Here is a 12676-nt window from a genome sequence, read left to right as displayed (position 1 = left end):
CTGGAGCATTGGTGCTTCGGTCCTAATAGATATGGGGATGTTGCTCCAGATCCTGGGTGCTTAGATGAAACAACCTGCTGCTTTTTCTTCCCTTTACGCTTGGCCTGGCTGCGATTATTATTCCAAGACCTACCAGAGATGGCGAGTTTGTCTGCCAGATAAGTGGGGGTCCTGGATGTGATGGCTTTGTAAAAGATGCAGGGGGGGGTCTGAAGATGGTGTGGGCTGGCATGCGGAGTCAATTGTGTTCCATAAGGGGGGTGATCTGATCATGCTTCGTTCAGTCCCGGGATGAGATATGGTGTCGCACGTAGGATGCCCTTAAGGGATCCCATGGAAGGCCGTGCAGCAGCACATTACCACCATCCATCTGTGAGAACCTATGAGGGCTTGAACAGCAGCCTTGGAGCTGCTTTCATGAAGAAATGGTTTCACTTTCATCAGAAGAGAGAGCTGGTGCTGGGCGGTCGTTTTTGGTAATGTGTTCTCTGAGGTATGCACCTGTTACAACGCATTCGTTACTCCGCACTACCATTACAACGCGACTTTTACAACGCATACCATTACAACGCATTGCGCTGGGGGGCGCTATAGGATAGGGAATAAGTATAATTTACTATCCAACACCTTCCCTAGGGTCCACGGGGACTGGAGTTAGAATAGTAAATTAAACTTACCACTATCCAGCACCCCAAAGCGCTATGCGTTGTAATGGTATGCGTTGTAATGGTCGCGTTGTAATGGTAGGTAGTTGTAACGGTATGCGTTGTAACATGGTACATCCGTTCTCTGAGGCTGAGGTTGGAGTCCAGGGTGAATCCGAGGAAGTTGCCATTGGGTGAAAGTTGGTGTTTGAAGCCATCAAGGTTCATGGAATTGATCCAGGTTTGTATTATTTCTTGTTTGTTGTTCTTGGTAAACAATATGAATTGTATCCCGGGTTGGATTGAGCTTCAGCTAGGCACTGGACATACGAGTCTGAAGGACGTGCAGGTAGTATGTGAGGAGTGGGATATCTAGAGCATAAACAAAAACATGTAAAGTTAATACCCATGTTTTACATTTTTGGTGTCTTAATTTTACAAAAGATTAGGATTTTTGGAGTATACAACTTTATCATAGGGGCACCAAATTTGACTTCCAACCTGGTGCATTTAAACTATGAACTATGAATAAACTAATTACTTGAATTTGGAATTAGAATGCCATGTAGGAAGGAGCATGGACATTTTCAGAATATGAACTAAGTGAATCGATCTACATTATGTGGAGTGCAGTTGCATAATATAAACATATCAAATGCTGCACTAAACATAAGAAGTGAGCCAGGAAATTAAGCGTAGGCCGCATAAGACTTTGAACTTAGTGAATCGATCTACATTAGGTGGACTGCAGTTGTACAATGTAAACAGTAAACAGTGGAGAAGTGTAGCTCACCGGTTTGAGGCGGCAGACCCAGAAGCAGAGGTCGGCCCAGGACCAGGGTTTAATTCCCGACGCGGCAGGGTACGGAACCAATGTCAGCAGGCTTGATAAATCTTGCCTCGGTGCCTCTCTAACCATGGGTCTCACGCTGCAACTCTGGGCAATAGCTTGCTTAATCTCCACAACGGCCCCCTCGCTGCCGGGGATGCCTGGCTTCACCTTGGGGATGCCCAATAGGGACCATCTCACAGGGAAAGCCAGGACGGGTTCCCCAGCGGTACACAGCGCCAAGAAACCCCAGGGTGAGCGTGCGCTCTACAAATTCATACCAACATAAAATAACATAACATGCCAGGTGTTTCACCAAACATAGAAACTGTGCCAGAAAATGACGCATAGACCACATAAGTGATACTATAGGGATGTCACTGCATTGGTAATATATTAATGGGGTGGGGGCTACATCTAACCAAGGCACCAAAATACATTGAGATTGTCATACACTTAACATGCATTCAAAAAGTCCTTTGACCTGAGCCAACATGGAATTTTATCTCAATATGTCTCCCAGCACCACGTATCCGGAGACTGGAGCAGAGATCACCAGTGAGTCCAAAATGGTCTTAACTGCAACACCTCAGTGATGCCCCTAACTAGGTTGCATGCATTTTCTATCTGTTCTAGGAAGAATTATTTAGTTGTGTACCTGTTAAACGCACCCTTTTATTAATCCTACTTAAAAAATTATGTTTCCTGACTTATAATGCTAGGAAACTGGCACATTATATTCACAGTGCGGTGTACTGTTGGGCAAATCTAATATTTATAATCCTGTGTGACAGCTTCATAGTGGAGAAAATGCAATACAGTAAGACAAGGAATTGAGCGCTAAATCATCCATAGGATATCTGGTTCTGGACCAGGCTTTTATTAATAGCAGAGAAGTTATCTTTCAATGATGTATTTAAAGTCCTTCTCTGACTATGTTTTTTTGTCATAGTAAGGGCACTTGCCAGCATTCCTCAGCTGCTAGCCCCTCAGCCTCCAGGGGTGTGGTCAAAGTTACACTCCCTGCACGTGAGCATGATGACCAAAGGACCCTAATAGGTACCCTCAGATGTACAGGGAGGCAAGGCGCCAGCTCCAGTGTGCCTGGACATTCTGACCATTCGCTCCAGTGATCCTGGTTAGTGACGCCGGAGGCTTCAGCAGCCAGTATCATCTGGTCAGCAGCAGGCCTGGGTAATTGAATCAACCATTGGCCTTCGCTAGTCAACGGCAGCTGTCCTGGTTCATTGGACTTGTAGCTGACCTGGGCCATCTATTGTACAGCTGGTTAGGGACATCTGATCAGCAGCTGTTTGGGTCATCTGGTTGACAGCTATCGAACCAGATGGCCAGAGTGCAAAGCAGCGCTGTTAACTCCAGGTTGTCTCTTCTTCCCGGTTTCATTAGCCTCCAGTAGGTGTGCAAAAATGACTTCAAGGGTAGGACCAAAGGGAGCAGCGGCTCATCCCATCTTGCTAACCAGACCTGAGTTTCAGGTAGACGATAGCACTCCAGGGCACCCAGAGCCGACCTTCAGGTCCTCCAATAAAAATGACCAATGCAATTTAGCACTTACATATTATCAATATTTCCAACCCTGTATTTGTTTTGCGACAGGCCTATATTTCAATGTGGACGGAATCAAGGGAAGAAGTTTATGTTTTAGGGTACAGCAAAAATGGCACTTCCACATCATGTGGTCCAAAGATTGATTCATTGTCTTATCACATACAATAGGATTTGAAATTTCTTATTACTTGTCTTTTTCATCAAAGAATTTTTTAATACCATTTGATTTGACTTTAGTTTCAATATTATATAGTATATGGATTATCTCATTGTTTACTTTAAGATAACTAAATCCTCATTCCCATCCATAAGGAGTGACAGTATATTTAGGCCCAAGAACACAGTTTTTCTGATGTAACTTTAAATTATTGATTTGTGAATAATATGCAAAAAATAAAAAAAAGGTGGATGCCATTTGTTGCTGTAGTTCTAGCTGTAAATAATGTATGATTAGCTAATTGTATGAAGACTTTAGCACACTCTTTTGAATTACTAATCCGTTTATGTAAGGAGTTGTGGTCCATCTTTTAAAATGATGTTGAGAATTAAAGGTTTGGGTTATTAAAAAGAAAACTCCCTCAGAGAATGTTTCTAATTATATTGAAGATAGAGGGAAATGGTATAATAAATAAAAAAACAAGTCAATTTATATTGACACAAGACACAATATTTAGATGACGATTTAAGTTAAACGAAACACAAGAGGGGAACCAGTCAAATGAAGATTACACGTACCTAATCTGAGTATTGCATTACATGTATGGGATGGATATGTGTATTGAAACATAAAAGCGTTATTTTAATGTCTTTTTTTGTCTCGTTGCAGCTCCCATATTGTACGAGAATTACTATGACCGTTTGCCTCTGGGAAGCAGCAATGGTTTGGCTGTCGGTGGGTGCACTCCCATGATAAAAAAGTAAGTGAAATGCCCTCCTAGGCTGTACCTGCCATATCCACCAAATGGGCAGGTGTGCTCCTACTGATAGTCACCTGCAGGTATATTACTTGCAGATTTATATAATAAGCATTTGCAATGCAAGTGGTGTCGCATTGTGCAAGTTAGAGCTATTGGCATTATAAATGATAATGTTTTGTACTTACTTTTTTTGTTTGCTGAGGAGTAACAAAGCAGATAAAGCAGCTAACGTAGAATTGGTGAACTATGTTTCAGTTTTAAGATTGATTAACCGTCCTATGCGTTATATAAATTATTTTAGTAGTATTTTAGTAGTGAAATCACTCACTCGCTGGTTAACAAGAACAGGGGCTGCAGACAGGGCCGGACTAGCCATAGCAGGCACCGGGCAATCCCCCGGTGGGCCGCACGGGACACTAATAGTGGGTAATGTGCATTGAAACGTGGCGATGTGCACTATAAATCTGTTGGGTACAAGGATGACCGTTGTTGTCGGGATGCAAGTGTTTTTCCACAACAGAGATAAGAAGCAAGCAAAGCATGAATGTAACATAAATAAGAGTCAGCATGAAGGGAACAAATCCTGTCAGACTTCATGGTCACCATAGTTGCAACTCTTATTTGCGCAAAGTTTTACAACTTGATGGTAGTACCTCTAATTTAAACATTCTGGCAGCTCCTACTCGTTCGAAGAGATGCATGGCTATAAACTGTGGGTGTGTGCGCGTGCGAGAGAGTATGTGACATGCGCGTGTCAGCAGAAGCTGAAGTATGTGTGTATACAGCAGAGAGTGTGATAGTGTGTGTGAGAAGTGTGCCACAGAGCGCATTGTTAGCAGAGTAATAGTTTTTCTCAATGAAGCACGTCTGGAAACAGACGCTTCACATCATGAGCAATAAACGCCACATGGTAGCTCTAGGAATTGACATTTGTAACTATCACCTAAAGAGTTGCACTGATATACAGGTGTGCAGCATGTTCTGTGGAAAAGAAAAGCCAATAAACTTTGTGCTGTGATCGGACCAAAGCGCTACTGAAAAGGTGTTTTTTCACTTCTTCTCAAAAGAAATAAGATATTAATGGATGCATGCTCGAAGACAAAAAACAGTGGTGATTTATTTTTTGCACATTTACTCTCACACAGTGACAAATCCTACCTCTGACGGTCTGCTAGCTGAGAGCCTGTAGTTATCGATTAGAGCATGTTTTGGATTAACACACCCAGAACAAGGGGCAGAGAAGCATGCACTCTGGAAGAGCTCCTCGGCGGGGGCAAGAAGCGCTAGATGGCAATAAAAACAAGCATTTTGCAATGCAATAAGTCTCGCAGTTACGCGAGTTTTAAGCTATTGGCATTGTAAATAACAATGCCTTTTATTTAGGTTTTTAAAAACAAAACAAAACTAAAACACATTGTTATTTGCAATGTCAATAGCTTAAACTCGCGTAACTGCGAGACCTATTGCATTGCAAATGCTTGTTTTTAAATGAGACAAAATATTTTAGGTTACGGTTTTAGGGAAATACTTTTCCACATATATTGCTTTAAACAGCACAGGTTTTACATGTAGATTGGAGGAGACACTCATGAAGCATTCCAATAAGTTTAGTTGGGCTCAATGCCCTGGAGCATTAGCACTCTGTAGCAGCAATCCATGTACCTAACTCTGAGACATTGTGTGAAGAGGCCCCGGGCTTCTTTCTAAGGTTAGGGAGGGGCAGGGTGGGCTTGGGGTGGGAGGCCAGTTCGGGAGCTTTGTGTCCCTGATGGACAACACTCTAGCTAACCTACTGGCCGCAGCAGCTGCATTAACCAGATGAACTATCTCTCTTCCAATACACCTGCAGAGTCAGACACAGGCTTGTCTAAAACCAGATACCTCATGGGTTTACACATGCTTATTATATATTGTTCAGATACAAATTATTTTAGTCTTTTCATTCTTGTAACAATACATTTATATTTTTTTTTATTTTTTTTAAGTTTGAAGTTTATTAAGGCATAAAGAAGTAAAGACAGTACATGAAGAAACAATCATAAGTTATAAAAACAAGAAATCTCTCTTACAAAGGAAGAAATTAATCAAAGAAATATCGTATACAGAAAAATAATTTGCAATAAAAAATTCAGGGGTAGGAGGGAAAATATTGGAATTATATAACGTAGAGGTGATATAAAGGAAACATAGGAAGCAATCAATAATCTTGCATATAATTAAGATAAAAAAATCACGGTGGTTTTTGAACTTCTACATTGCGTATTGGAGAAGTGGGAGAAGGCCTGGCAATTCTGGATAAATAGTCGGTCAGGGGGAGCCATAGAAGGTCACGTTTAATTGCTAGGGAAATAGGGGAGACAAAATTGGTGTCTAGTCGATGATTGAAACAAACTGCGTTCCACCAAGCAGAGAAGGAAACATCCTTAGCTTGTTTCCAATGTGATGTGATATGATGGAAAGCAATAGCTATCAGGAGATCAAGTAATTTGTGTCTATGGTGGGATCCAGAAAGATCGGGGGAAAGGGAACCTAGAAATATGTGAACTATTGAAAAGGGGAGAGTGAAATTGAGAATTTTATGAATTTGGGACCAAACTGCTTGCCAGAAAAGTAAAATGGGAGGGCATTCGAAGAGCATGTGTTTCAGATCGGCCAAAGGGCAGGGACAGGACCAACAAGTGGAGGGAGTGTCTGAGGAGAAAGATGATAGAATTAAGAGAGTAAATAATGTACGATTATAGATAAAAAATAAAGTTTGAGTAGTGTTAGTGTTGCTGTGAATTTTAGACCAAATTTTATCCCAAAGAGTAGAGGGCCAAATTTGAGATAGATCTTTTTCCCAAGCCAACTCAACCTTAGATTTAGTACGTTCAATAGATGATTGTAGAGATTTATAGAGAAAAGAAGCAGAGGGGGATTGGTCAAGAGCATTCGAAATAGAAAGGTGCGTTGCAGGAATAGAGTTGGTAGCAGGGAGGGAGGAGAGATACTGGGTAAGGGAGGGGATCAGCGATAAATATTGTTTACGATAAGAGGATGGCAACGAAAATTGGGTTTGAAGGAGATGAAAAGGAAGAGGATGAGTATCAGAAAGAAGTTGAGAGATCCATTTCAAACCCCGTGAATGCCAAGATTTCCAATAGAGTAAGCGGTTACGGATTTTAAGGTGCTTATTATGCCAAATAGGTTGGGTGTGAAATACATTTATATTTTGATGTATCAACTTTTCATGTTTGTATGTTAGTGCTTTTTTCTTTGTTATCCTTTTTTATCTTCACTGGTTATTTTTTTTCCTGCTTATATTTTATAGTGTATCATTGGCACTTTATGTATATATGCAAGTATTTGTTTCATGATCATTATTTGATTAATTTTGAGAAATGTAATACAAAATCTTAATGTCAAAAAAAGATGTCGAAGACTTTGTTAGCACATACTAATTTGTGTCCTGTGCTCTGCCAGAATATTGTGGTTTCAATAGCGTCTCACAGACATATTTTCCTAAATATTATTTACAAAAACTTTCTTTCCCCTATTGTAAATACTTGAACATTTGCATATTCGTGTACACAAATGTTTATACCACAATATTTGTAAGATTAAATTTTTGTTGTGCTATTTTGACATACAATGTGTGGGGCTTATATCTAGTTAGGCTTGTGTGATGAGGCTGAGCTGTAAACTAAGGGGGGCTGGCCCAGGGAATGGGGATTACAAGAGGGGCTCCTTTGGGGCATAACGGGTGAATACTTATGTTGTAGTGTCTTAATGTATGGGATTCGCTAACCAAATCCACAGGGAGAATATTCATTAAGACAGTGAAACGTCAATGCTGATAATTGTTGCTTAAAGAAGGATATCAAAACTATATGTTCATACATTAAAGAATTGTTTTGGTTTCTCATTTATCAAACAAACAATGTCATGTTTTTGTAACATTGCACATAACAATTATACCGTATGCAACAGTTCGCAGAAAAAGGTGAATGGGCCCTCCTCTGGTGTCCATGATGTGACAGCATAGCAAAGTGTTGATTGGATGGCCATACAAAAAATAATGACACGTTTTGTCTCCCAGAATTTTAGTTGTATTGGGTTAAACGGCTTGTAGGTTTTTTTCTATTCACATAATGGGTACTACGCACTATTGGGTTTTTATTATTGCTGAAGCCCTTTGAGGCCAATGAGCGTTGCACGTCTGCCTACATCTCACAGATCCATGTGGCAAACACTCAGCACACTCAGCTGTCTTACCTACCACCTGTGCATTACATCCGAGAAGCTACAGCAAAGAGACCTCTAAAAACGCCCCCTCCCACCCCCTACTCCTTTCCGGCCCCCAAGGGCCTCTACTCCGAGGGCGCGCACTGATCCCCTTACACAGTCACATTGCACTTCCATGGTGATTATCCAATTTGCAAATCACTGCAAAACCCAATCTCATTTTTGTTTCTAAACATGTACCACGCAAAGCTTAACTGGTGGTTACACAAGCACTCGACCTGAAGCGACAGGGTTAACTGACTTGCAGTTATCTCCTCAAAACTAATGGGTGCAGGTGCCACTGCACCTGCTGCACAGTTGGCAGCAGCGCCGCTGTACATTTCTTCTGTCTGAGGCGGGAGGGTGTGAGTAACAGTCATGCGTATTATCCCTTTACCAAGAAAAAGAACTACATGTTACCCGAGATTCATAAAATTGAACCGTCTCTTTCTCCAGAAAATGTCAGCGACTGTCAAGAAACCAGGACACAACAAAACTACTGGAAATATGGGCATACTGTTCACCGCCCGTCGCTCTCCTCCTGCCGTCTCCCGGAGACGGCCTGTTTACGTACATAATATGTGTTCTGTCCGAGAAAAGGCGGAGCACAGAGATTGTTTGCAGCAGGAATCAACGAGGGTTAAACGGTTGCTCAAGTACTACTATCTTCCCAATAATGTACCGCTTTACTTTTTAAATTACATGTAATATGTATTGATGTACACAATACATTTATAGTAAACAGGTAATGAAATAATAGTTTAATGTGAGAAACAATATAGCACAAACACTATCACTCTACACCATTTATTGTGGGCATAAAATAGCAAAACAACAAAGTAAAACAAAATCTCACAGCATCTGGATCAATGTGAGCCTGTCGCTGAATGGCACAGGAGTGGGTGCAGTGCATGTAATCTGACTGGACTTCTCGCTCTTTTAAATGTGGAAATGACCACAGCGCCATCTAGTGACCAAATACAACAATTACAAACTCATGCATGCTGTAAAACAAGGAGGCACGTCTGGCGAGTGGTGTGTAAATGCGCCATTACGAGAGAGCAAAGCCAGATGGGCCTCTGCTCGTAACTGTGCGCATAACCGCACGCTCTAGGCCACACAAAAAGCTGTGGTTGGCTTTTTGAAGCCCACTCAATAAATGTCTCGCCAGGCCAACCAACGCATGCGCTGGCTCAGGCGAGACCTAAAAAATAAGCTGCAGTAGATGTGTCACTACTCACCGCAAGGCTGCTGAAGGAAGGTGGATCCTGCCGGGTGTCCCAAGGCTTGGGCAAGGCTGCGAAGCCATAGCTCTAGTTACTGTTCTCTCTCAGCACGAACACTGTGGGAGGATTGCCAACTTGACATTGATGACGGACTACACATACCTCCTTGCTGGCAGTTACTGGGTGTAGAAGGAATATCCCTTAGCGTGCGGGCAGTCATTATTGGGCCCCTTCAGATTACCCTTTCAAAACACAAAATGCTTCAACAGAATTAGTGTCCCACTTCCATTGACCTTGCGACCGGAGGCGTCGCAGCAGCTCCGATGGAGCACAACACCTGGTATTTTCCAGCTTGGGAGCGTTGGTTATTTTCAAAATACATAGTTTGTACAAATGGAAAGCGTGGCGGATATGAAGCTGTGCAGCGCTGAGGGAGGGAAACATAGGAAGAAGAAAAGTGGTCCCCGAAGGAAGACATAAACATTTTAAGCGTAAAAATTCAGTACTTAGTCGGTGCTACATCGGAGGAAACCGGAAATGTAAAGGAGGGACAAAGAGGAACAACTGCCCATTAGCAAGCAAGGATTTGTAAAGGACGTGGACAGAGAAATCGAAAGCAATTGGCAATAAAGGGGCGGAGTTTAATTTCCAAAGCATATACAACAGGCTGCTAAGTAACAGCGCAACCGCTGTCTAGCTCGACCTAAGAATTGAGGAACATCAACAACAGCCAGGGTAAAAAATCTGTAATAATTTCAGTGATTAACTTGTGATGATGGTTACAGGTGGTGGATACTTTCACTCATTTCTGGTGACTGGGACTTGATTTTCATTGTCAGACTTTGGCCAACAGTAAGAAAAAAGAAGAAGAAAGAGACAGAAACACAATGACAAAGGGAGAAAACTAGTATGAAAAATAACTGTTGAGAGTGAGATAAAGAGACATGAAATGTAGAGCGGTGGAAGAAAGTGACATGAGGAGTGATCAAAAACTAGGTTGTCTTGATGTTCTGCAACACTAGCAAACTACAACGCCATCAGCGGGCTCCTTCAAAATCCTCTGCCATGGCACTGCTCTTTGTATGGACTTCTTTGAATGGAATGTATACCTAAGGCACAGAAGGAAGCTCTCAGTAATCTGCCATAAACATCCTGCATTTAACTTCAACAGTGAAAGGATACACCTTTATAACAGCTATTTATAACCAATTCTCTGTGCCTTGGTATGAAGCAGCCTTTCCAGAAATCAAAATATAGCAAGATACAAGCACCCCATGGAATGCTGGCTGAACTGCCTACCTTTTAGTAAAATACCTATCTCTAACATCATACAAGTGCACCTTCTGCGATGGATTATCTAGAAACTGATTCAATCAATCAATCAATCATGACATTTGTGTAGCGCACTACGCACCCAGGAGGGTCTCAAGGTGCTGGGGGAGAGGGGTCCGCTACTGCTCGAAAAGCCAGGTCTTGAGATGCTTCCTGAAGGAGAGATGGTCCTGGGTTCGCCGAAGGTGGATGGGGAGGGAGTTCCATGCCTTGGCTTCCAGGTATGAGAAGGATCTTCCTCTGGTGGTGGCTCTGCGGATGCGTGGAACGGCGGCGGAGGCGAGGCTGGTCGACCGTAGCTGGCGGGTGGGCGTGTAGAAGGTCAGGCGGTTGTTGAGGTACTTGGGGCCTTGGTCATGGAGAGCCTTGTGTGCGTGGGTGAGGAGTCTGAACGTGATCCTTTTGCTGACGGGGAGCCAGTGCAGGTCTTTCAGGTGGCCGGACATGTGGCTGTGTCGGGGGATTTCCAGGACGAGTCATGAGGTGGCGTTCTGGATTCGTTGGAGTCTTTTCTGAAGTTTGGCTTCTGGTTCCGGCGTAGAGGGTGTTTCCGTAGTCCAGTCTGCTGGTGACGAGTGCCTGGGTGACCGTCTTCCTGGTTTCGGTGAGGATCCATCGGAAGATCTTTCGGAGCATGCGCAGGGTGTTAAAGCACGATGATGAGACGGCGTTGACTTGTCTGGTCATCGAGAGGGAGGAGTCCAGGATGAAGCCCAGTTTACGTGCGTGGTCCGTTGGATTGGGAGTGGTGCCCAGGGCAGGGGGCCACCAGGAGTCGTCCCAGGTAGAGGGCGATGACCCCAGGATGAGGACTTCCGTCTTGTCGGAGTTCAGTTTCAGGCGGCTGTTCTTCATCCACTCGGCTACGTCTTTCATCCCTTCGTGTAGGCTGGTTCTGGCGGTAGCCGGGTCGTTGGTGAGGGAGAGGATCAGCTGTGTGTCGTCGGCGTATGAGATGATGTTGAGGTTGTGTTGGCATGCGATGGCTGCGAGGGGGCTCATGTAGACGTTGAAGAGGGTGGGGCTGAGTGATGATCCCTGTGGTACGCCGCAGATGACTTCTGTGGTCTCGGATCTGAATGGGGGAGGCGGACTCTCTGGGTTCTTCCGGCGAGGAACGAGATGATCCACTCCAAGGCCTTCTCTTGGATTCCGATGTTGCTGAGGCGCTGCACTAGGGTGCGGTGGCAGACAGTGTCGAACGGTGCGGAGAGGTCCAGGAGGATGAGGGCCGCTATTTCCCCGTTGTCGAGCAGGGATCTGATGTCGTCAGTGGCTGCGATGAGGGCGGTCTCGGTGCTGTGGTTGGCTCGGAAGCCGGACTGCGAGTGGTCGAGGGATCCGTTCGTCTCGAGGAAGGCGGCAAGCTGTCTGTTGACGGTCTTCTCGATGACTTTGGCAGGAAAAGGGAGGAGCGAGATCGGGCGGAAGTTCTTGAGGTCGGTGGGGTCCGCTGTTGGTTTATTCAGGAGGGCGTTGAGCTCGGCGTGCTTCCAGCTTTCCGGGAAGGTGGCGGTGTTGAAGGAGGCGTTGATGTTGTCCCGGAGTTGGGGTGCGATGATGGAGTCGGACCTGTTGAAGACGTGTTGGGGGCAGGGGTTGGTTGGGGATCCGGAGTGGATGGTGTTCATCGTGCAGATGGTGTCTTCGTTGCTGACCGGGGTCCAGGCGCAGAGGGTGGTGGTGGGTGGCATTGGTTCGGTGGTTGGGTGCGTGGTTGGTGCGCCGAAGCTGTTGTGTATTTCGACGATCTTGCGGTGGAAGAACGAGGCGAGCAAGTCGCAGAGGTCTTGCGAGGGAGTGATGTTGTTGTTTCTAGCGTTGGGGTTGTAGAGCTCTTTGATGATGCTGAAGAGTTCCTTGCTGTTGTGGACGTTGTTGTCCAGTCGTTCTTTG

At 44.2% G+C, this 12676-nt stretch overlaps 1 protein-coding gene across 2 annotated transcripts in view; it reads left to right on the top strand.

Annotated features, from left to right (window-relative positions):
• The window catches only part of PSTPIP1 (proline-serine-threonine phosphatase interacting protein 1), a 527591-nt gene that overhangs the window by 441994 nt on the left and 72921 nt on the right, over positions 1-12676 (top strand). For both annotated transcript variants that reach the window (XM_086959166.1, XM_086959165.1), the window contains exon 12: positions 3869-3959. In XM_086959166.1, the coding sequence (XP_086815292.1) occupies positions 3869-3959 (91 nt within the window). The remainder of the gene's footprint in view (positions 1-3868; positions 3960-12676) is intronic.

Source organism: Lissotriton vulgaris, chromosome 2_2 (genome assembly GCF_964263255.1).
Source record: "Lissotriton vulgaris chromosome 2_2, aLisVul1.2, whole genome shotgun sequence".
NCBI lineage: Eukaryota > Metazoa > Chordata > Amphibia > Caudata > Salamandridae > Lissotriton > Lissotriton vulgaris.
This window is presented reverse-complemented; position numbering and strand designations above follow the sequence as displayed.